The 25996-nt window shown below is 37.3% G+C and overlaps 1 protein-coding gene across 12 annotated transcripts in view; it reads right to left on the bottom strand.

The window, feature by feature from the left end:
* Window positions 1-25996, bottom strand: part of PCLO (piccolo presynaptic cytomatrix protein) — a 419937-nt gene that overhangs the window by 198473 nt on the left and 195468 nt on the right. For 10 of the 12 annotated variants that reach the window (XR_008296881.1, XR_003424548.2, XR_008296882.1 and 7 more), the window contains exons 4-6: window positions 22016-22675; window positions 6488-11582; window positions 4110-6124 (exon numbers count right to left, since the gene is read on the bottom strand). Coding sequence is in view for 8 of the 12 variants with exons in the window: in XM_027071762.2 (XP_026927563.2) it covers window positions 4110-6124; window positions 6488-11582; window positions 22016-22675 (7770 nt within the window). In the remaining 4 variants the exon portion in view is untranslated. The remainder of the gene's footprint in view (window positions 1-4109; window positions 6125-6487; window positions 11583-22015; window positions 22676-25996) is intronic. The other 2 variants (XM_053218536.1, XM_027071769.2) reach the window with 2 other exon arrangements.

Below are 25996 nucleotides of genomic sequence, written 5' to 3'. Positions count from 1 at the left end.
ACCTCAGAATGTGAAACTATTTAGACACAGAGCCTTTACAGAGGTAATCAAATTATAACTGAGTCACTGATGCAGAACCTAATCTAGAGGACTGGTGTCCTTATGAAGAAAGGAAATTTGGACAAAGAGATGGACAAAGAAGGAAGACAAGGTGAAAATACAGGGATACCGCTATCTACAAGACAAGGAATGACAGAGGCTAGGAGAAGCTGGGAGAGCGGCCTGGAAGAGCCCTCAGGAGGAACCAACCCTGTTAATACCTTGATTTTGGACTTTTAGCCTCTAGAACTGAAACAATAAATTTCCCTTTTCTTAAGCCATCCAGTGTGTGGTACTTTGTTCTGAGAAACCTAGCAAACTAATACAGTTCATGGGCAAGAAGAGCAAAATGATCCCAGTCAAGCATGAACTCTGCCCCTTGAGTCACCTTGTACCTTTAGAGCTTACCACAGTGTCTGAAAAAGAGCAAAGAGTGAGTGACTGATATAATGGGTGAATGAAAGCAAGAATACATTTAAAAATGAATAAACCTAACTGAGAGGGATTTAAATCAGAATTGTAGGTAGAGCAGAGGAAATGACAAGATAAAAAGACCAAGCATGGTCCTGAATTAGTAAGAAAAATCAGATAATGGCGAGTTTTTTTAAGAGACTAATAGAAAACAAGAACTGTGAAGTTCAGAGGCTAATATTCTAATTCTGACCAGATCACTGGTTTATTAAGGAACAATGATAAAGGTACTAATCTACTCTGGGTTTTGTTCTTCATCTGTAAGGTAAATGGACTGCCTAATAGCTGAATACCATTCAACTTGTTCAGTGTGTCTGCCAGATGTGTTACCCAAAGAGAAACAAAGTGGAAGTCACACTTTAAGTAAAGGGGGTATCATTTTATGTTATCAACAGGACTTGCTAGGATGGGTCTAGATTGTGGCAATGAAAAAGTAAGTGACCAGAGTCTTTTAACACATGTCTTGCCCCATTGCTTTTATGCTTATACTTCTCCCTTTAATACATTTATTCAATAAATATTGAGTGTCTATTTTGTGCCAGGCATTGTTCTAGGCACTTGGGACTAGAGAGCTACAATCAATGCAAAACTCCTGTTCTTGCAGAGGTGAGGTTCTACTGGAGAAGAAAGATTATATTTGATTAAATAAACATTCTATTAATAAACATTATATAAAATTTAAGTATATTCAAATGTATAATTATTTAAATAAAGTAAATATATCTTAAATATATATATTATATATATGTATAATTCAGAGGATGCATAATGGGAATTTATGGTGATATGAAGATTTATTTAGAGATTAAGGTAAGGAGAGCCTCTCTATGGAAGTAAAACTTAAGCAGAAACCTGTAGACAGGCATGAGCCAGACAAAGATGGAGGAGAGGGAGATCCCAACACAGGTCCAGGATGGGGAGGAGATTGGCAAGGTCAGTGGTAGGAGCAGAGGAAGAGGAGGGGACTAATGTGAGGAGTGACTGAGGAGGTTGTGAGACAGGCAGAGAAGAGATCATAAGGGTCCATGTACAGAAATTTTTAATATATTCCGAATTTGATGAGGATCTGCTGGAGAGTTTAAGCTGTGGAGTGTGTGACACAATCTGTCATACATTTTAGAAAATGAACTTAGGTGCAGTTTAGAGAATTGGCTGTAAAGAAGGCAAGAGTGGAGGGAGTCCAGGGACTATTTAAGAGTGTAAAGGGTTAAAAAAAAAAAAAGATGCTGGTTTTGGTCTAATCACCTGATAGCCAATGGGAAGTAAATCCAAACTCTAACTCAGAAAATTAGAGTCCCTCTGACATGTTCCTTGCTACTTTTCCAGTTTCACTTACAGTTAAACTCTTCCTCTTCCTCTTTGCTTTATGTTTGGTCATCAGACTGAATGTTTACATATTGTGTTTCCTCTGTTTGGAAGGGCCTCCAGTTTTCTTCTCATGGTTCAGCAGAGATTTCACCTTCACATTCCAGAACCTCCTGTGTGAAACATTTCCTGACACTTCCAGAAAAGGAGATCTTTCCACAGAACCTCATAGAGAATAGAACTTCTCTTTCATGCTATATTATATTATGCTATTTTATGCTGTGTTGTCTCAATGGCAACTGAAATGTGTGATTCATTTCAACTTTACTAGTCTGAGAAAATTAGCAGTATGTAAATTAATGAGCTAAACTTCTTAACCCTAGAAAGCATATCTAGAAATGGGCAAAGAAATAAATTATGAAATTCACATAAGAGAATCAAAGTGTCTAAAGTGCCAAAAAACATTGCCTGTATATAAAATGGTCTACTCTGTGCAGGAAATAAGGCAGTATCTTTCAGTTGGTATACAATTATTCCATATTAAAGCACTGAGTTCAGCCAATTAGAAGAAGGAACCACTGAACTGTGTTTCAAGGCTCAATACATCTAGGAATTTTCAGGCTCAGAAATTATTTAGTATGTCTACCCAACTTCTTTTATGATTAGATAATCAGTATCAGTACCTATAACACAACTCACATAACTCATTTTATCTTTCATTTCACATTTCCAAATCTGAACTGAATACTCTGGGGAAAAAATACGGACAACTTCAATCTCTTCTCTAACTGAGTTCATATGAATTAAGGGTACTGGGCCATATATTAAGTTAATGATCAATACATCAACTGGAAATCTACAGTATTCTGTAATGATGTAATCCTACAGTATTAAAGTACTGTCAAAAACCACATTTTCCAAGTTTTCCAAGAAACTAGTTAGGCGAATTTATAAGCCACTGCTAGAAAAATAAATACCTACACATAGAGCAGAATTGAGAATCACTTCTCACAATAGATATAATTCTAGAAAGAAAGCCATACAAAAAATAATTCTCTATAAATTGAATGAAATCTCAATGCATTAGTGGTTTCCTGACTTAACAGCTAATGACCTCTGTCCCCCCACATGAAGACATTTTTATTTTTAGGATATACTGTTTCAAAAAATACGTAATAACAAAATGCCACTATGAAACTAGAAACCAGACATGAATTTGTAATTTTTAAATATCCCTATCGAGATGTCTCTTTACCTATGAATAGAGTGACTGTCATGCTTAACGGCATATTTTTCAGTCCATGGCCAATGTTTAAGGCTGGTGGAAATGTAGCAATATCTCAGAAAAACCCATTTAGAAGCTTCGGGATTTGAAGACCTGAAGTTCAGAAACCAGTAAATTAATGGAACTTTTAATGTGAACATAAATCCTGTCTTAAACTGAACTATCGTATTTATCAACAGCCTTCTAAAGAGTTATATATTAAATTTTTAGAGTAGAATAAACTTTTAATAGCTGATGATTAACATCTCTTATTAGCTCAGCTAGAGAGATCTTTACAAATGTGTCCAACATATCTGTATATTTTTTTCCTTTGAAGCATACTCATATATTTTTAAATAATTATCACTATTATTTAAAAGAACATAATTTTTTTGTTTCTATAAGCCCTAGGACTAAGGCTTACCTGATGTTATATTAAGAAAGTTGTCAGAAAATAAATAAGCATGAATGAACTATGAAATCATATTACACTTTCATGTCAGCTCTAGAAAAGCTCACTTTTGAGCAGTCAATGTTCTAAGCCCTTTTATGAAACCATTCTGGCTGGAAGAAGATGAAATTACTTTGATGATCCCCAAGGACCCTTCTACTAAAGAACTTCAGGTGTCACTGCATCTAAATTTAAGGGCATCCTTTGCCTTCCCTTTGTTTATGTTCAGTATTTATTCCATCATCCTTGAAAATACATATTAACTATATCCACTGAAATCACAGTCTACAACTGACATTTGGGGGATTTCAAGATTAGAAGAAAACTTTCAATCTCATTGGTCATAAAGTAATAAATTTCTTTCTCATTTTGCCTCACATAAGATGTCTTCTTTTTTTGGTATTTCTAAATGGGTGGAGACTTTTCTGTTTTTCCTCAAATTTCTAATAAACTTGTTCTTACTAAACTTTACTATTAGGTTCCTAAGTTACCAGGAGCCTCAACACCTCCTCAAGTCTGCACACACATGGTTAACATCAACTCATCTACTGTCTTCTAACTGAAAAGAATCACTCTTACCGTGTAGCCCTCGGTATACTGAAAAGGAGCCCTGGAACTTTCATCTGCTGTTGGACTCAGAGGCTTGGGGTCAGACATGGACCGCTGCATCATCTTGGCTGTTTTAGGACTTGCCGGGGGCACTTTAGCCATATCTGGATGCAGTACTTTCTGCGGACTTATATCATCAGGGAGGGGTTTTTCATAAGGTACAAAGGCTGATTCTAAGGCTTTGCCTGGTGAAAGTGGTGAGATGGGTGAATAAAGGACTTTTGGAGATTTGGGTGGGGAAGGAGCCAGCTGTAATGTGGAATCTGCCCGAAGGTGAGATGAGTAACCAATCTCTAAAGGTGTTGGGCGTTTCTTGTCTTTGGGTGGAGATGTGGCACTCAGATATTGAGGACTCTGTGTGTCTGAATCTGCTTCTGTTTGACATCCTAAACTGCCCCCTTTGTAAGTCTTTTCAGGTGCTGAAATGTGTTTAATTATTTCTACCTTGGCATCCACGCGTGCCCGTACTGAAGGTGTTCTTATGGTTCCGACTGGTTCAGTCTGCACAGATATCTCTGCTACTGTTTGAACTGCTATGCTGGAGACTTTGGAAAGGGGTTTGGTCTTGTCAGCCTCTGCAGTGCTGTCACCATATTTCCCTACTCGAGCTTTCCTCCTTGCTCTAGCAGGCACATCCCATTCATCCTGATCTTCGTCATCAGTTTGGACACTCGTATCAACACTCTTTTTGGTTCTCCTCCTCCTACTCACATAACTCCGATCTGCCGCGTCCTCGTCGTCGGTTTGAACACCACTGTCCACTATCTTTTTAAAGCAGCGCGGATCATCGGCCATATGTTCCCCGAGCTCATCATACTGTCCACGGACTTTAGCCGCAGTGCTTCTCTTTTTGGGTGGTTTCTCATCTTTCACAACCACATCTGTTAGAGGTATTTCTGAAACCGTACTCAGGATGCCAGGTGGGGCGATGTACTGAGTGACGCCATCAGACTGCACTGTGTACCATCCTTGGCTCTGTGGTATTTCAATCGCCACGACAGCCGAGGCCGTGGTGGTTGCATCCTCAGTTGCCCAAAACTGGCCGCCTTCTGGGGCAGCGTACTGACCTTCCAAAATTGCCTGCTCTGTCGTGGTTTGCGGAGAAGCAGTTCCAGAGGGGTCATAGTTATACTGGTAGATCTGGCGAATCTTCTGCTCTTCTAGCTGCTGGTGAAGCTGTTGCTGCAGCTGTTGGATCTGCTCCAGCTGTAACTGCTGCTGAGCTAATGTCTCCTGCCTCATCATGAACTGGGCTTGCCGCTCTTCTTCCTGCTGATACAGAAGGTGCTGCTTCATAGACTGCAGCTCCTCCAGCTTTTTTTGAACCATGATCTTTTCCTGTTCTCGGAACCTTTGAATCTCCTGACGTTCCCACTCTAATTCCTCAGCAAAACGTTGCTGCTTGATTTTCTCCAGTTCCAAGAGCTCACGCTCCAAGTCGAGCTGCTGCTGTTGTTTGCCTTCTTCGGGGACAATTAAAATAGCACTTTCGTCTCCCACCACTTCGGAAAACACGTCAGAGGCTGTGGTTAGAGTGGGAACGGAGTCTATTGTCTCAGCGGTAAGGGTTTCCACTGTAATAGTTTGCAAACTGGCATTGATATCGATACCGGTTGCTGCAATGTCTGTTTCAGACGCACCTGTTGTTAGGAAATATGATCTAGGCATTGGCTGGCTCTGGTGCAGGGCGGATAGCGAAGTCACCGCGTCAGCTGTGTGCACGCCAGACAAATCCCTCACCGTGGTGCTGAAAATGGAGCCAGGCTGTGTGGTGATAGCAAATGTGGAGGGAATCGGAGTTGCTACGGAAGAATAGACAACACCATTGGATGACCTCAAAACACTCCCCACACCATACTGGGATCCCGGAGGTGGAGTCATTCTCGCTGTGGAATACTGTGGGGTACTAATCCCAACTTCTGAAATGACTTGTCGTGTTTCTGGATATGGACCTGTAGTCTTGCTTGAATAATCCATTACCTCACCTGAAATACAGGGTAGAGTTACAGTCCAGTTCCCAGAATAAATGATGTGTTTGGGGTTTGAGGGCCCTCTTGATCTTGACGAACATAATGAATGGGACTGCATGCAAATCCACAGGTTAATCTAATTGGATGCAGAATGAAAGCAATGTTGAACATGCAGGCACATGCAGGTGACTTTGGGCAGAACAAATTAAAAACTGAAGAAACAAAAGCGCACATGTACTCCGAAATATGCTGCCAAAACATCCAAAGAAAGAGAAAAAGTAACACAATTGGAAAAGGGACCACATTTTCATCCTGAAATGAGATGAGGGACACCATAATGACATTTCAAGGAAAGGTCTGCTGCCACATCATACTGACCTGCAGTAATTCTCCCTGAAGTTAGATCTACTGCTGTATCGGTTCCTCCAGAGTAATCAAAAGCATTCTTACTTTTATAGAAAAAATGTCCAGCTTCTGCTAAATTCGTGTCAGACATGGAAGGTTTCATTCCCCCAATCCCTCTATAACCAGAAGGGCCTGACCGGTCATATTGATAGTGGTCATCCCTATAACCAAAACGATCCTCAGGAAGAGTAGTTGCGGGCTGCTGTGCTGTGCAGCTCCTTCCAAAAGGTAACTTGTAAACCATATCGCAGCATACAGCTCTTCTTCCTGCAGTCAGATCGACAGGCTTTTCATCATCTTCTACTATTTTGGTCACCACACCGGAAGTAGATTCATCCATCGTTACAACAGTTCTGTGAGACTTGGTTGTACTGAGATCTACTACTTCCCCATCAGCCATTCCCTGGCGTGTGACGCTATCCGTCCATCCATTTGTGACTCCGACAGGAGGTGCAGTAACAGGTTTTGTAACAGCCGATGTCACTGGGTGTGCTGACGTACCTAAAGATAAGTTTATTGGTGCATCCTCCCTAACTGCAGGAAAGGCCTGGCCACTCGGTATCCTGTACGGGGGAGGCTCAGCATGCTTCGATGTAGTAAGCTGGAGGGGTGCTGGTGTTGCATGTTCTATACCCACTAGGCTTTCTGGGCCCAAGGTGTAACCTGAACTAGCTGCGCACGTGACAACAGTCACCGTCTCAGTGACCAGGGGCATCGGCGTTACTGCTGATGAAGTTGCACTGAGATTTATAATAGATGGTTGGACGGCGCTGATTTGTCTCCCATAGACTTCATGTGTGGTGGTCTGCCTTTTCATATCCATTGTGGAGGCAGAAAGATCCATACACTTTTCAGTTACTTTAACTTCTACTTTTGGTACTGTACGCAAATCAATGGCATCACCAACAAGCGGCAACTTTCCATTTTCCTTACGCTGACGCTTCTCTAAATGTAGGTTATCTAGAGCAAGAGGCTCTGGAGGAATCGATATAGAGACGCTGCTGAGACCAACACTAGTGAGTGCACTTCTGGCTGCTGAAGCCTCAGCCTTGGAAACTTCACTTGTGAAAAACTGTGTAACTGAGGTTGGGGCTGCTTGAAATGAAGATAACGTTGTGACAGGGACAGCAGAAAATGTCTCCAAAGCTCCTGACATGTACAAGCTCTGTTCTGAAGAACTTGGCATTCCTGCAGTTGTCATAGGAGGAACTACAGAAAACACTGGTTCGATGGAAATCAGGTCTTTGGGGGGTGATCCCAGGGGCCAACTGGTAACTGCTTGACTAGTTGAAGAATCGGTTGGAGTCCCAGGTTCAGATGGCAATGTGATAACCACGTAGGTTTCCATGAGGGATTTGGAAAATCTTGGTGAGGACTTGTTAGAGTGAGGGGATGCTGGGGAGGTAGGGGAAGGTAATTTATAATCTGCTGAAGTCACTAAATTTAATGTCATGTTTGAAGCTAAAGATAGACCTGTTGGCTTGGGGTGTGTATCTGTTGATTTTTGTGTAGTTACTGGAAGCTGAGGGACTGCTGGTTTAGGGGCAATCGGAGGTTTACTTGGCTCAGGTCTATGTGTAAAGACAAGTCCAGATGGGATGGAAGATGGCTTAGGAGGAACAGGAGGAGGTGCAGTGGTACATATTTTTGTTACAGGTAACCCATTACTTCTTGGAATAGCTGTAGCCTCTACTGTAGTAACAGCATCAACTAGAGGTTTAGCTGTAGTGGTTACAGTCTCTGGAGCTGTAATTGTTAGCTTTTTTGTAGGATGAATGATTGGCTTGGGTGAGGTTGGTGGAGGGAGAGGTGGAGGGGGGGGAGGAGGGGGTGGAGGAGGAGGGGGAGGGGGAGGGGGAGGGGGAGGAGGAGGCTGTGCTGCTGTGTCCAAAGAAGAACTTCTAAAGAATGGACGCGTTTTAGTTGGAAGAGAGGTAACAGAAGGACTGCCGGATGGCAACGGAGATGCGGGTTTTGTTTGATCAAAGACCTGTCCTGATATAAAGCACGTTGCTGAAACCTGCTCCCCTACTGGAAGGGCCACTGCAGAAGAAGGAGGTTGATCAAACACAGTTTCAGAAAAGCTCATCTTTGTTAGTTCAACCTCAGTCTTCTCCCTTTTATCTCTGTAAGCTTCCAGAACCTCGAGAATAATTCCATTCCCAGTGTCCTTCTTGGCTTTCTTCACTGCGTCTTTTGCAGATACAGGTAAGTCAGTGGAAACAGTGTCAGCAATCAGCCTCTCTGGTTTAGTTCCTATAGATTCTAGAATAGGAGGCTCCACATCAGATAAGGAAATTACGATATGATCAGCACCAGTTCTTCCATCTGGTGTGGTGGCTCGATCTAAAGATACACTTATTTCTTCCGGATAGTCTATAATGCTGCCCGGAAAATATGTTGATGAAGAAATTCCCTCAGAATCTTCAAATTTAGTTACTACATCCACTGGTTCCATATAAACTGTGGTTATGCTATCCAAGGTAGTGACGGGTGAGGAGCTATCTGTGGTACAAACTGAAGAAACAGAAGACGTGAGAGAGGGTGTGTCAGAGGGTGGGACAGATGTAGCACTTTCTGAAGGCTCAGAGTAGGTCAAAATCAGTGATTCACGGGCAATTATCTCTTGGATTTCCCTTGTATAATCTGTTACATATTCATCCTCAATTTCTTCTGTTGAAAAATGTTGGGTTATTTTGACATCTGGGATAGAGAGTGTTGCACTGCTGGTCGAATCTGTAAGAGATGCTCCTGAGAGAACACTTGATGTCAAAGATGCATCGGGCACCCTGTCAAAGTCCACGGTAGACTCTATCATGTCATCTGTGATGGGGGGCTGGGTTGGACTGGATCCAGGTGTTAACTGCATTTGCTGCCTCTTCATGAGTTCTTCATAGGCAGCATCAGCGTCTAATAATTTTTTTTCTTCACTGGTGGAAGTCACCATACTACCCAGATCCACTATTTCATGGCTTTCTGGGATGATAAAAGAGCTTGAAACAATGTCTTCTTGAGGCACAATAGAATGTAAGCTTTCTAACTCATAAAACTCTTTCTGGAGGTCTGTTATTTGTTGCATAGGATCTTCATAAATCTGTTCTGGGAGTCTTATTTTCTGCTCTTTCCCTCTCTGCTGCATAAATCCATTTTCGTCTTCTTGCCTTGTTAGCAGACTGCCATCTACCGAACCATTGTATGTGTCCTCTACTAAAGATTCATAAATATAATCCTCTATTAACATCCCGCCATACAAAGGCTCTTTTTCAAACATTTCATCTCGTTCAGGTACAGCTGGAAAAGGTTTATATTTGTGGGTTTTGTGCATCATTTCTTCATACATCTCCTCGGCACTTTTTAATGCCTTTTGGCCACCTTCTTTCTGCATAATAGACTGCTCATCTGTTGGTGAATATAAAGACACAGCTGTGGGCAATTTATAAACTTTTTGCACTTCTATTATCTTTTCTGGGCTTATTTCAAAGCCTTCTGGGTCTGACTCTATGCTAGGTGAGTATTCAGAACAAGAAGATCGATGCAGCTCCTCCATTTCCGCAGCCTGGCGTAATTCTTCTGTTGGAGATGCATCTTCAATGGGAGAGAGATTACTGGGTGGTGTCTTTGGTCTTTCCCTCCTTCTCTGAGCTCGAAGTTCATCTTTGTCTTTCTTTGATTTCTTACTAGAAGTCTTTCTTTGCTGCTGTTCCAATTCCCGCTGCTTTTCTTGCTCCTTTAATAATTCTTCCTCCTCTCTCAATTCTTCTTCCTCTGAAGAATCTTCAATAGTAGGTAAAAGAGGACCATGTGACCTGTGGCGAGCCTTACGTTGTTGTTTGCTCTCTCCTTTTTTGTGACTTGGGCTACTGTCACTGTCCTCATCAAGAGACGACACTGAGGTAGGGGATGTGCCAGGAGTGAAGCTGGAAGCATGAAGACTAGAAGACCCTTCCCCTCTTGACCTATCTTCTGGGGAGTCTGTCAAGCTCTCCATTTCCAATTCTGGCTCCTCATCAAAATACAAAGCCGTTTTTTTCTGTGATGAGTCTGCAGAGTATTTATCTGCTATTGTGCTGTTGAGTTCAATGGTTTTGAAGCGACGTAGCCCCCCTCCTCCAGCAACTACAAGTTCTTCACTCTCTTGACTTTTAGTTTCTCTGTACTTAAGCTCAGGACTCTCATCAAATGTCTCATCATCTTCATCATGCCACGAATGGCGTCTCCCTGCATCATCATCAAAGCTGGCACTGCTTTTCCGAGTTAGTCGCCTGTGTTTCCCCGCTGTTGCTTTCCCTTTTCCTTTCATGTCTTCCTTCTTCTGGCTCTCAATACTACTACTAATCTCTTTGAGCTGGCTCCTAATGAACTCATCATCTTCAGAAGCTGAAGCATCTTCGTCAGCACTCATTTCTATAATCTGTTTTCGAATAAAGTCCTCCTCTTCACCAGACCCTTGACTATCTTCCTGTTTATACTCATCACTGCTCGATGAACCAACACTGGTTCTCCGTTTTCTTTGTGGAACAGGTGAATTTTCACTTTCACTACTGTCTTCGACTGAATCATAAAGCTGTCTTCTTGTAGCTGTGTCATCAACAAACTCGGACTTTTCTTCATGGTCCTTTCTGGAAGGAATGTCTTGTTGGCTATCTTTTTTTAAAGTGTCTTTTTCTTCTGGACTCTTTTTGAGCTCCTCTTCTGAAATTGTAGTTTCCACTGTTTCAGATAAACTCTGAGTTTTCTGTGGGTCCTTTGGCTGCTCAGAAGAAACCTCATGAGGTTGAGTTTTCTTTTCTGACTTTTCTTCAACAAGTGTACTTGCCTGAGCTTCCAAAATGGAGAGGACTGTACTTTCTAACTTAGCCAAATCTGAGGGGCTGGAAGGACTGCTTTCTTGGGAAAAAGAGTCCTTTTTGAGTCCCTTGAGCAAATCTTTTTCATCGCTTGGAATAAGACTTGGAATTTCACCAAGTGAACTTGATATCCCATCAGAAGAATATCCTGTGTCACTCAGACCTTGTGGGCTTTTTGGTTGCTGAGAACTTGAAGTGTCTGATTTGTCATCTTCCTTTTCCTAGCAGGGAGGAAAAGATACAGGAAAAACTTAACGTGATTAAACTAGTAACATGGCCTCTCTATTACTCCCAATTACTACTATGAACTGAGGAATAATTATAGGATTTCTTTTCAACTATAGGCCAGTGTTTAAAAAAAAAAAAAAAAAAAAAACCTCTGGGCCCAAAACAGTTACAATAGTTGACACATACTGATTAAGGTTAGTTTTCAGTTAAACTAAGTCAAATTAAATGTCAATTTTCAATGACATTTGATTTTTTTCCATGAATACTCTTTATATTTCAATAGCATTTTCTTTCAAACACGTGATTATCTTTCTCAGCACATTTACTTTGGAAAAATGTTCTAAACTGTCAAAGAGAAAAATTTAAGTTTTCATTAATATAATCAATACTTTTGAATTCTGAGGACAGGCAAAGAAAGAAAAAAAAAAAAATCAGAGGATGGGCTTTGTACCAGACTACAAGTTTTAAGAGATGATGGAAAATTTCCTTAACAGAAATATGTAGGTAATATGACTGTAATGTTACCCATCTCAACTATCAGAGGAGATTTATTTTTGAAATAGACTCCAATAAGGCACTACTTTTAAAAGACACTTTAGGGGTGCCTGGTTGGCCCAGTTGGTTGGGCGTCTAACTTCGGCTCAGGTCATGATCTCACAGTCTGTGGGTTCAAGCCCTGCATTAGGATCTGTACTGAGAGCTCAGAGCCTGGAGCCTGCTTCGGATTCTGTGCTTCCCTCTCTCTCTGCTCTCCCCCTCACCCAACTCATGTTCTGTCTCTCTCTCAAAAATAAATAAACATCAAAAAATAATAAAAGATGTGTAAATAAAAAATAATTTAAAGATGTGAAGACTCTATATTTACTTGGTATTGTTATTATAATTCTCTGTCATTTGAAGTGAATGTTTAGAAACTATAAACTTTGAAAAAGTTATGCAATAATTACTGACTCATGGCTTTACCTCGAGAAATATCGAGCTATTATTTTTATAGTGTTGCTAATCTCATTTATTTTCAGCATCACACCTCAAAGATATTTAATAAATATCACTTACAAATGCCTTCTGACTTTGCAAATACATTGGACTTTTACCTTTACACCATGTCAAAGTCAGCTCCTTTCAACCAGTTCAATAATTACATTTTCTAAATGGGATCGTGGGCTTTCCAAGGAGCTGCGACACTAAGCAGACAAATCACAGCCTCGACCTGCTGCTTTCCTTGGGCTGTGATGAGGCCATGCCAGTGATTTGGTTCCAGAATCAGAGTAGCCTTAAATGAAAATACTAAGCACAGAGGCTTTTTGTAGAAGTCGAAATTAAAATTACCTATGAGCAAAATGGAACTCAACTGATCCAGTGAGTTTTCATGCTTAGAGTGTTAAAATAACCCCCACAGCCCTATGGAATGAAGAGGTCAGAAAACAAACCACAAGAGGACATGCTCTGTTTGACCCTGGCCTCTGAGACCACCTCAATTCCACTAAGTCTGTGCCTTGAACTAACTATCTGAATATTTTCAGTGGGTTTGTAAGCATGGGCTCCTCCCATGATCACACGTCAGGTTGAACAACAAACAACAAACATGAAAGAAACTTTCTTCCTTCTTTCTCTCCTCTCCTTCCTTCTCTCCTCCTTCTTCCTCTCCTTCTCCACCTCCTTGTCTTTCTGCTTCTTTTAGCTGTAGAGTTCTCAAATATAAAAGCTGTTGGTTTGATATTCATTTTCCACTCATGTTCCTCTCAATACCTATATTGTTACTATGTATGGTTAGAAACGTATTTTGAATACATTATGTGGTAAAATTCTTTGGCCAAATTTACAACACGACGTAACTCAAATTCAAAAAGACAGTGATAGGGGCTTAGTCAGTTAAGCATCTGACTCTTGATTTCGGCTCACGTCATGATCTCACAACTTGTGAGTTCGAGCCCCCACATCAGGCTCTGTGCTGACAGCAATGAACATGCTTGGGATTCTGTCTCGGTCTCCCTCTCTCTCTCTGTTTCTCTCCTGCTCATTTTCTCTAATAATATAAATAAACTGAAAAAAAATCAAAAAAACGGTGACATATTATTCACAACTCTAGTGCAAAAAGCAGTAAGTACTCTTTGGTTTACCATGAATTAACTTTCCAGGTCATTTCAGATGTCTTCCCAGGAAAAAGTTACTTATCACCAATTCCAAGACTTTAGTTAGTAGTAGGGCTCATGAGCACCCAACTAATATTGGTTCCTTTATCTTAAGAGCTACAGGTTAAAGAGGTCAGCACAGGTGAAGCAGACTTCTAATAAAATCTTTCTAGATGGTCCAAGGGGAGGGATGTTTCTACCTCCTTATATCCTACACATTGATGAACACAATTTCTTTGAGTCCAATATGCTTCCTATGTCTTTCTTTATCTGCCTTCCCACTCTTCACTAAATCATAGTAAACACCATAACCAGAGAGGTGGGGTAACTAAGCTCCTTGTGGAAAAAGAAAAAAAAAGGTAAAAAAAAAAAGATCTTTCAGAATCAAATTGTGATAGTGACATTTATATTCTTTATTTTGCATCTGCGTAGGTTATAAAACAACAATGTAATACAGTATCCATATATGGAGGAAAGGTAACCATTGTTATATATAACAATTCTTTTGAGTATAATAAAAGAGAAATTAGAGTTTTATACAAGGGATTCTGCAGATTCTACGTTTTATAAAAATAAGATTAGGACCAGACATATAATGTAACAAAGAGAATTAAGATACATTAGACAGGGGACTAACACACATAAATATCAAAATACCCATCCTGCAATCTCCTTATGTGGCCTATCTCCATGTCCTCAAGCTTTCTTTCTTTCCTTAGTACCATGTTCTACCCATTTCTCCCTCCTGCTGCTCTCCCGGTCTCTTTCCTCCACATTCTGCAGAGGATTCAATCATCATTTACCTATGATGATGCTGTGATTATTTTCCTCTCTAAATGACTGTTACTCTCCATATTATCAGGTGGTAAAAGGCTGCAAAGATTTTGCTCTATATGCTTGCGGGTCTAAGATAAAATGTTTGGAGTGTTTAATAAGAAAATCAAGTTAGGTGACCAAAGGGCATTGGTCTGAATTTTTCAGAAGAGACAGTTTCTCATGTATTTATTGTACCATGGTGCAGTGAAAAGAAGTCCTAATGTCAACTCTTCTCCTACTAACTCACATACCAAAGTCTTCTGGTAAAGGCGAGTGATCTTCTTCACTACACGGTTAGCTGGTTAAATCTCAGATCACATACCAACCAGGCCCTTTGGCTCTTTAAGGCACCTACCCATTCATCTTTTCACTCACTGCTGCTAAAAACAGAAACAAAAAAAGAAAAGAAGTTTTACTTCATGTACAGAGAGGGGCACACTGAGGCACTCATCTGTCCAAGCAGTGATCCCCTCTATGGCTATCTACTTTTCTCTGGGAGGTATGTGAGTGGGGGTACGAGTGAAATTCGTACTCACACAGGTTAACTGGGCTACACAGCTAATACACACTGCAAAACCCTTGCTTCCTGGATAACTTTTTTTTTTTTTTTTTTTTTTTTTAGACAAGGGAATAATGTGATCAAATCAGAAAGAGTAGATGGAACTAAGAAGAACATAAAACATGCTGTATAAGTTGGGTTTGGTTTTCTCTATTCCATCTTCAAATGGATGTCTGAAGTACTGTAACTTGAGAGGAATATGATCAAAGTATTTATGTGAGGGAGTCATAATTTGGCTTATTCTCTTCCAAGTTTTAAGTCCCTAGGACTAAAAGATTGGGAGTTTTCTTCTAATTGCTTCAAAAATGTGTCGTTACATACTTATTTTTGAGAAGAATATTATGTTACTTGTGATAATATATTCAAACTTAATAAATAGATCCAAACAGTTCTTTCTAAATTTCGTATGTATTATATATCACACACATATGCATTTATGTGCATAAACATCAAGGTGGTTTATTACTTATGCATTATATTCTTCATTTGAATAATCAGAAGTTGAAATTAATTACCCATTTCATTTTTTACATGTAATACAATCTAGAATGACCTCTGAAATTAAATTAAGAAGAAAACTCCAGGCATCTACCTTTTATGTGAGAATTTTGTCATCTTAGATGGAGGCAGTGAGTGGGAACAAACATAATTTAAGCACACCTTTTTTTTTTTTAATAGCAATGTCATTTTTCAGTTCCCCTGAGGAACACATTTTCCATGCATTTTTCTAAGTACATTTAGCATTAGATTCCATTTCACTTACTTTTACTGTTATTATTATTGCACTTTTCCCATGTATAGAATTATGGTGCTAGAGACTTGAGTGTTTCTAAGTCCGTGTATATGAAACAATTACGCAAAACTTTCAGAGGCTAAGATTCATATACTTGTTTACTTACTAACCCAAAACAGAGAGTGGAGAATTCCTTTTCCTTCCAATATTCCACTGCCATTTGTTGACCTAGAGACCAGTCAGAGACAGGCAGTGATGAACTAATCCCCAGGTGAAACTCTTCTGATGGTATCATATCTTGAAGCCTTCTCTAGTGATGGAGAAGGTACAAAGACACACTGTACTGCCGAACTTAGTTCTGCCCTGTCACAAATACTGAAATGGTTAGCCTTTCATACTGAAGGTAAATGGAAGTTTTTTGAACATTACTGTAGTTACCACCTGAATTCTTGGTTAAACTTAAGACTGGACAAAGAAAGGATACAATATTGGTTAATTGTCCCAAGCCATTTATTTCAATGGGCCAAAGTAAGACAACAAATGAATGATCTTTAATCATTTATACAATGTTAGGGTCAAAATGGATTACTAGTCTGAATGTTCCAAAAATTCTGAACAAGATTAAATCCATAAAATTCACTGGGACTGGACAGAAAAATCAAATAGTCTCACCTACATGAAAATCCTTTTCACTACAGAAAACCTCATTATTTTTCATCCTGATTATTCTGCCATGATATACAATGCCTTATATTTAACTTGAATATTAACCCCTTGGTCATTTTAACCAGAAAAAAAAAAGTTTACGCTAACGGGCATTCAAATTTCGATTTTTATCTGGAGAACTATATAGTGTTTCAGTGTAATATATCAAATGCAGACAAGCAATATTGTTTAAGTATATAGATAAAAAAAAGAGAACTCTGTAGTAATGTGAAATTTTAAAACATTAAACTAAAAAAAGTAAAGAAGGATGTATTTTTCAAATTATTTATTCTACTTGGGGATACATTTTAATCCCTTTCGACAAACACATTTTGTGAGAGAGGAATAAACAGAGACAAAAAGGTGTGGCCACAGAGAAATGTAAACAATATGCTGTGATAATATGAATGACACAAATGACAACTGAATAACTAAAATAACATAAATATATAAGAAAGTAAACAACTACATAAAGTATTTAGGGTTATAGTGGAAGCTGCTTAGAGAGAAGAATAATTATAATCATGTAAAGTCAGTATGGTACAAGTGTCACAGGAAAGAATTATGTGTAGTGTTCAATGCCATGATTTTATAATCAGAACTGGACTACAATCTTAGCTTTGCTGAATCCCCAGCCATGTGATCCTGAGCACAGGAATTTAGTTTCTTTCAACTTAAAAAACATATAATATTTACCTCATTCATTGTTGTGTGGATGAAATGATCAAGAAAATACTTGACATAGTGCCAAGAATATTGTAAGAGATAAATTAAGAGTATTATTTTGATTTCAAACAAAAACAAATTTAAAACCAGTCAACATAGGGTGTTGAGCAGCAGAAGCACCAGCCACAAGGGAGAAAAGTGGCCCAGAGATCCAAGTGGGAGGTTGTCAGTTGGGATGATGGAGGGGTGCGGCATTTATGCACAGAGAAGAACTGAGTACAGCTGAAGAGGGCAGAAAGGTCAAACTACCTTCAGGAATTACACAAGGGAGTATTTATTTGGCTGTTGTTCTACGTATCACTTGTGGGAATATCAGGCATTGCTTACAAGTTATACTGGAGCCAAATTCCACAGGGCTGAGAAAGCCAAACTGAGTCATTTACACAGGAGTCCTGGCTGTGGGGTGCAGAAGCCTGGACAGGCCTGCAAAATCATCTAATGGCTACAAGAAGTACATGTGATATATTTTTATACACTGATATAAAAATATTCTCCTAATATTTAGTAAGTGGTTTGATGCTAATATTCTTTTACTCCTTATGTGAGTTGGTCATCTGTTTTGTGAAAAATCCTGGGAGAAAACTGAGAGTCACACTCTAAGGAGAAGTTATAGTGAGGTAGTCACTTTATTCAACCATCTTTAGACTGAGGCTTCTTATTCAGTTAGGCAGATCTCTGGCTTTTATTTGCTACTAGCAATTACACCTGTTTTCTTAGAATAGGTAAATGGTAGACAAAAGATTGTGGCAAAACAAAAAATCACATCACAAAGATAATAATAATGTAAGAAAGACACAAACACTGACACGCTTCATATCATTACAAACTTTTCATCAGCAACATTACAAGAAAAAAGTAATGATGACCACGTTAAATCAGATGGGACCCAGCCAAAAATGCCCGACATTATCAGGAAACCTATTTGACATCTGTATTGACATCTCTCATTGCTAACAGCACATCTTACCTAAACACAACGTAAACTTTAGCACAACAGCAAGTGATATTGTGGCATCAACACAGACCTCTAAAATTTTCTGAAAATAAATATTCCAGTACTTTACCAACTTTCAATAAATTACATAATAAACATTTAGAAGCTTTTGATTTTTCTTATTTCATAATAAAAGAAAAAAAAAGCTACACATCATTTGGATAAAATTGGATTCGGTAGTGTGTACGAAATGATATGGTGACAAATTAAACTGTATTTCTTGTCAGCCAATATTGTTGGAAAGACTACAGAAATAACAAGAAGGTTTGAGAGAAATTTTTAGAACAAAGTAAGTAGCAAAACTTTTGGTAATAACAGAATTAAAGTGTAGATATTTCTAATATGTTCAGTTTATAATATTTACTATTTCTGCTTTAATAATAAAATACTTAAAGTACTACTGTAAGCCAATAAGGAAAACTATGCCAAAGAAGTAAGCCTCACAATATTGAATGGTTTAAGGTATACATATTTATTTTTTTATGAAAAAACTGTATATTAGCTACTGAAGAGTGGCTTTTTCTTTGATTGGAATTATTCTTTTAAAAAGGGTAAGAATACAGAGATCGCAGTATACCTGTGAAATTCATTTACTACATCTGTTATAAGTAGGTCAGATTTGGACAGAAGACCTCTGGATTTTACAGATGTGACATATGTTTTGTATACTGATGAGACCTTTATATTTTGAAGAATATATATTTTGTATATTTTGTACTGAGATAGAGAATAACTCTAAAGTTATTTAAATCACAGAGGTTTACTGATTATATAATAGGAAATTAATTTAAAAAGTTGTAGAATATGAAGATGGATCTGTTTTGACAAAAATAGGATTATCCCAAGTTTGTTCAACTTTTTGGTGATGACAAGTGGTTATCAGTAATATACCACTTACTAGATGCTGTAAAGTAAATGGAATGACGGAGGGGAAAAAAGTATATAGGAGAAAGTAAACTCTGGTTATCAGCAACATGGTACTTATTAAGTACTTAGAAAAAACAAACACTAGCTGTTCTTGAACAGAATTATGGTGTGAAAACAGTCCTTTGAAAAGAGATATGTGGAAACCATGTGATTATGCTATATAAAATAACATATGTCATTTTTAAAAGCTGTCATATCTGCTCATTTAATACATTTTAAACAGAATATTTTCATCTGTTTCTAACCCTTCCAGATGAAGAACCCCAGTGGATTTTAAAGCAATTCATTCATGTGTGTGTGTGTGTGTGTGTGTGTGTGTGTGTGTGTGTGTATTTTAAATACCGTATTTTCTGACAGAACAAGAACAAATAACTATTGGTCTCCTGTGGAATTTCCACAATTAAAAAATTATTTTCAGTTTCAAACTTAGAGAATAGGTAGCAAGATTTGGGAAGTACAAACTCTGATCCGCTTCTTCCAATTCTGACATATCTTTGTGGATTATCTTTCTTGTTATGGATAGTCATTAGAACTAAATATCAAAATATCAAAATAAGCTTAACTTAGAAGCTGAATTTAAGATAACTCTATCATAAAATTGCAGACCAAGATTTTTAAAAATACTGAAGCGCAATCCATGTTCTCTCTAAAGTACTATTATTAATCATATTTTATTGTGATCAAATGTAACTTTATTTAAATAATTATAATAAAAACAATTATAGTCTATTTCATTTTATTTTATATTTTTGTGACTGTTTTATACTGTTCATAATATATTAATAAATCACTGTACACATTTAATTTACAAATAAGTAACACACATTAAGGTTATAAAATAATATTAAAAGTAGTGATAAAAAGACACAACAAAAAGGAAGTGTTAAAGGTGTAAAATAAAAAGTGCATTAACAAAATATCTGGATATTTCTCGTTTAGATTCTATTTAGCAAGCAATGGAGAAGCATTAGCAATATCTGAGTGATAGAGTGAAATTACATGCACCCTACAAAATAATTATCTGACAATTATATATGGAGGAAAGGAGAAAGAGAAGGCACAGTGACCAGTAATTAGATTACTCAAATCACTGATGAAAGGTCATGAAGGCCATAATTAAGAGTGTGCTCAGGAATAGGAACTAACAGACAGGAATGTGATGAATTGGATGCTGAGAGCAAAGGGCAGGCAGTAAGAAGAAGCCTCAGATCTCTCAGAAGGTAGTGACCAGGAAGGTAGAGGCAGGTGAATGATGCTGCCATTACCAGAAACAGAAAGTCAGGAGCAGAAAAAGCCTCTAGAGAGTGTAGATAAAATTCCAACATACTGAGTTCCAGTTTACAGTGAGGCTTTGAAGTGGAACATCTACTGAGTATTTGAAACTGCAGATCTGATACTCAAGAGAGGGGAAGAAGGTGCACAGGTAGACTTAACAATTGTTCATGGGGCTCTCCTAAGAACAAAGAAGACAATACCCAAAACAAAAATGAAGCAAAAGACAAAGAAAACCTCCTCTTACAGAAATGAGGAAAGAAAGTGATACAGGGAGTCAACGTAGAACTCATAAAGTATGGTCAGAAAGACCAAAAGAGAACAAAAAGGGAAGGGTTATGAAAGCCAAGGGCCGTTTTACAAAGGGAGAAATGGTAAAAGTCATCAGGTTGAGCAAAGTGGTAGGCTACAAGCAGTAATGGGTGGTGATGGTGATACTACATCCCGGCATAGAATGAAGAATATACAGGTACCTGCTCTTTCTGACTCTGATAAACTCATTTATGTTATGAGGGGAGACCAATGATGAATTATCTGTGAGTGATGCATCATATTACAAGTGATGTATCATATTTTATATATATGATATATGTGATATATATGAGATGATGTGTTTTATTTATCTGGTATATCATATATCAGACATCGGTTACTAAACCAAGTGTTAAAACTGTAAATGACCAAAAAAGCAACTAAGAGTTGGGATGCACTACAGATTCTAAATAGAGCCCTAATATTAACTTTTAACATTAATAAATCATTTCATTTTCCTTCAAGTCATTGTTATCTGTGAATTAAAATTAATCAACCAAATATGATGTAAGACCTGGTGTAGCTCTCAAACAATCAGAATTCTTTGAAAAATAACACTGCTGCTTGGGCAGATAGTGGTTAAGATGGGTAGATACCCTTAAAAGTTTGCACTAAAGAAAAAAATATATATATATTATTCCAGATTATGCCTGGATTATAAATAATCTTTCAATATTAAACAAGTAGAGTACATCATATAAAAATCATGTTAAATACTACAATTAACTTTTACAGAAAATGACTTTTGTCCTAAATTTTAGTCACACTTTTTTTTTTTTTTGGCAACCACAATTATTTAGACCTTTCAATGGCTGATCATACCTTAAGAGGCTTTCAAGTGAAAAGGAACTTGTTGACTTTTGCTTAACCAAGTGACTAACTAAATAGAAACTTAAGACACATATTATTTTATGTTAAAGGTAGATACTGATTTTATGTTCATAGCGGAGAGAAGAAGAACCTTAAAGTTGTAAGAAACTATTTTTATCACCCTAAAGAATTTTGGTAAATTATTAGATATGCATAAAAACTAGAAAAATCAATCTGCTATCTCTGCTTTATTTAAATTAGATTAAGCTGTCAGAATGCCAAATTTGTTCATTTCGACAACAATTGTTAACTTTTCTGAAAGTGCTTTTAACTGAAGGCTTTCACTTCCATAATTAGCAGTAAGCACTCTGTGTACTTTGGTAAAAATCTGTAAGTTTTATATACCTAACAGAGTGCAAAGATAGGAAAACATAACTTACTGTTTTTTCTTTCCCAGGTTCCACCTGATCAGGCTTTGCTGGGCGTGCTGCCTGTGGCTGGTCTTTAATTTTTTGAGGCACCTCATCATCTTCCTTTGACAAACTTGGAGGTGGGCCAGAGGGTTTGTCTTCCATCTTGGTCTGTGGTAGCTTCTCTTGTACAACCTGTGGAGTCACTCTGCCTTCAGGCTTTTCCTCAGCAGTTGGTACTGGAGTTTTAGCTAAGTCTTGTTTCTGTTCCTCCTCCAGAGCTGTTTTTGTTCCTGGAGGTAACTTTTTGTCTTCAGTGGGTGGCTTTTTTTCTTCAAGAGGGGGCTTTTTTTCTTCTGGGAGTGGCTTTTTGTCTTCAGGGGCTGAAGTTTTCTCTAGTTTACTCTCTTGTTTGTGGTCTGTGGTCCCCTTCGGGACAATCTTTTCCACTGATGGTATCTCTTTCACTTTTTCTGGAATGATTTGTTCAGCTTCTGTTTTTACTTCTTGTTCCTTCTTTTTCACTTTTACTTGAGTAGGCATTGCTGTTTTCTGAGATGGTTGTTCTGGAGGGATAGGCATAGGGGAGGCTTTTGGTGCTGAAGGTGTAGGTGGCATTTTGCCCATATCTCCAAGCTGTCCTGATATTGCTCTCTGGGTTTGGCAATTTAAACAAAGCCATTCTTGAACCTGCAAATGAAACAGCAATGAATAGATTAACTATATTATAACGCACCGCTTCGGTTGCATATACCAAGGTTAACATCTGGTGATTTCTAGTTGTTTTTCTGTACAGGGAGAAAGTAGATTGTTTTCCAAACCAATGAAATAGTGACTTCTAGGTAAGACTGCAAAAAGACTATTTATAATCTAAAAATATGAGAAATATTTTCCTCATATTATTTTCCATATTAGAGATTGGCAATTCATTCTCTTCACCATAAGAAAGAATATATATATATATTATATATATGTAATATATATTATATATATTATATATATGTATATATGTATATGTATATGTATATATATGTATATGTGTGTATATATACACATATATATGTAATATATATTATATATATACATATTATGTATATTATATATTATATAATATATATTATATATACATATTATATATATTATATATTATATATTATATATATTATATATGTAATATATATATTATATATAATATATATATGGCACTAAAGATGGAGCCACGGAATGAATATATATATGTATATATATATATATATATACACATACATTTTTTTTGGTGAAAAATCTACATTTGTTCCAAACACCGTATTTTTGAGCTTGGTGGCTTTAAAATTAGTATTTCCATCATATGTTTACACAAAACTATTAAATTTTATGGTCATTTTCTTTTAACTACAATTAATCAAGAGCTCTTTTAGGATTTAATGTATAATCTCCTATCTCTTGACGTGGGTCAAATGTGCCTCTATCGACGAGAGTAAAACTTCACAAGGTACATGAAAGTTTTCAAGAGTCACCTGTACATAATTCTCTATCTGCTTTAGGACTAAAAGTAATTTCATTCTTAATAATATTCACATTTCTTATGCAACTGAGCAAATGCAATCACTGGCTCAAGCGGTCTGATATCTTATCCCCCAGGGTTTTTTGAATCGCTGAGTCAAACAGTTTGCTATGTTTCTGCTCCTCAGTGTAATCCATAGGCCACCTGCACCAATCAACTGAGATGGTCATAAGACATGCAAATTCCTAAGAATTGCTAAAATTGTTTTAACAGGATCCTGGACTGGGACAAAGATCTGCCTTTTCAATACACTGGTTAATTCTTGATTGATTCTTTTGCAAGCTGAATTCTGATAATCACTCTCTCTTAACACATACAAATGATGGCATGGGAGACTGATTATGTGAGACTAATAATATTGCAGAATTTCTGTCCTATTGATGTATGTTGCACTTTTTCTTACCTTATAGCTATTATAATGTAAGAAATAAAGGCTATATATGTAGATTCTAATGGTTACATTTAATGAATACCTATTTTGTAAAGACTACAGTTGGAAGTCACACAAAGAGTACTGCATTCATATGCTGCACTGTTTTTTTGAGAAGTTCAATTTCAAACTGCTTTTCATATTGGATCACTCTTTCTAGTTACATTACTTAAATTATTCAGAGACAAAAATCACTTACTGTTCTAGAATATTATCAGGGATCTAAGTTTTATTTCTTATTTCAGCTTCCAATTTTTTAGATATCTAAATAATGATGCTTAATAAAAATTAGTGTTTTGCAATCTGTTAGCTATTATAATTCTTATTTGCTTATCTAAAGACTAAAGACAAAAGTCAGTTATTTACTTTTTATAAGATGCTGTCGATAAAACATCAGTATGCATTATGGGTTCATTTGCTTTTTGTGTGTATGATCATCCAATACCAATTCCCTTCTTAATTTCAGTTCTAAGCAGCTCTAGAGTGAACTGTGGCTTCTTTATATAATAACTTTATATAAAAGTCTTAAGAAAGAAACTGATTTGATCCCTTATGTCAAATACAAAAAGCTCCAGCCCTTGTGCTGAATAGTCCCTAGAGAAAGCAGTGCCATAATACCTACAGAAATCAATCTTAATCCATGCTGTGGTTTTAAAAACCATTACTCAGTTGAGCCACAGTTTAGAATATTTTCATTCAGAACCTGACATTTTCTTTTTAAACAAAAGCAGACAAAAATAGCTGCATCACTGCTGTTTTGTCACATGGATTCTAAAAACCAAATGCAGGTGTGTGTTAAGCATTCCTATCAGGCCTTGTCCTAATGTAAATAAGTTAGGAAGTTTTTAATATAGCAGGAATACAGGTAGCATTACATTGCAAATTTTTCTCAACTATAATAATGTGATTATTTTATGTGAGGTTTTGGAACAAATTGTTTTTACAAAGTTATCATCTCTTACTTTGATACTGCAATGGTATACAGCTCTTGTTAAAATGAAAATAAATGAAATAAAATAAAATGAAAATAAATGAAATTAAAATGAAAATAAAATGAGGGACACCTGGGTGGCTTAGTCGGTTAAGTGTCCGACTTCGGCTCAGGTCATGATCTTGTGGCTGGTTCGTGAGTTCGAGCCCCACGCCAGGCTCTGTGCTGATGGCTGGGAGCCTGGAACCTCCTTCAGATTCTGTCTCCCTCTTTCTCGGCCCCTCCCCCACTAGCGCTCTGTCTCTCTCTCGAAAGCAAATAAATGTTAATTTTTTTTAAATAAAAAAAAAGAAAATATTGAGAAAATAAATAACTATTTCAAGGTAGTATACTCATTTTCATATATTTGAAATTTAGGTAATGGGATAAAAGGTATAACCTATTTAATCTATAATGTCACATAAAATGCTTCATTTTTCCAATTTAAAATAATGTTTGATAAACAGTGATAACCCACATGACCACCGTCTGAAAGGCAAAGGGAAGGCAATAATAGGGTCAGTCTAAAAGAAAAACCATCTTATCCTGAGAGCCTGGCTGGCCAGTTCAAATTTGTGTTTTGCTTACACTTCCATCCATATTCAGTTAAACCTGATATTTTTATACTTGGTGTCTCAATTGCATTACTGATTTCCATTTTAAATAAGATCATAAGGACAGGTCTAATCCTTTTGACTTTACATTTTGTCACCAAAGTTACTTTGGAAACTGATGTTACTATCATGTCAAATAACTACCACTTATGTATCTATTATGTATCTATTTATTCTATTTATATCTATTTATATGGAAAGTGGAAAGCATATAATGCTTTTAACAGGATTGTCTAATGAATCTGCGTAGAATATAAGGAATTTGATAATTCATGAATCACAAAGGAGTATTTTTTCACCAATTAGAAAAGCTGAATTGGCAGCCTTATACATGTGTCTCTTTTCTCTGCAGCCCTAGAACCAAAATTAGAATGCCAGCAAGTTCTGCAAGCAGAGGACGTTATAATATCAGTAAGGAACTAAAAAGGGGGGA

Source organism: Acinonyx jubatus, chromosome A2 (assembly GCF_027475565.1).
Source record: "Acinonyx jubatus isolate Ajub_Pintada_27869175 chromosome A2, VMU_Ajub_asm_v1.0, whole genome shotgun sequence".
Taxonomy (NCBI): Eukaryota; Metazoa; Chordata; class Mammalia; order Carnivora; family Felidae; genus Acinonyx; species Acinonyx jubatus.
The sequence above is the reverse complement of the archived record's forward strand: the minus strand, read 5'-3'. Positions and strand labels throughout refer to the sequence as shown.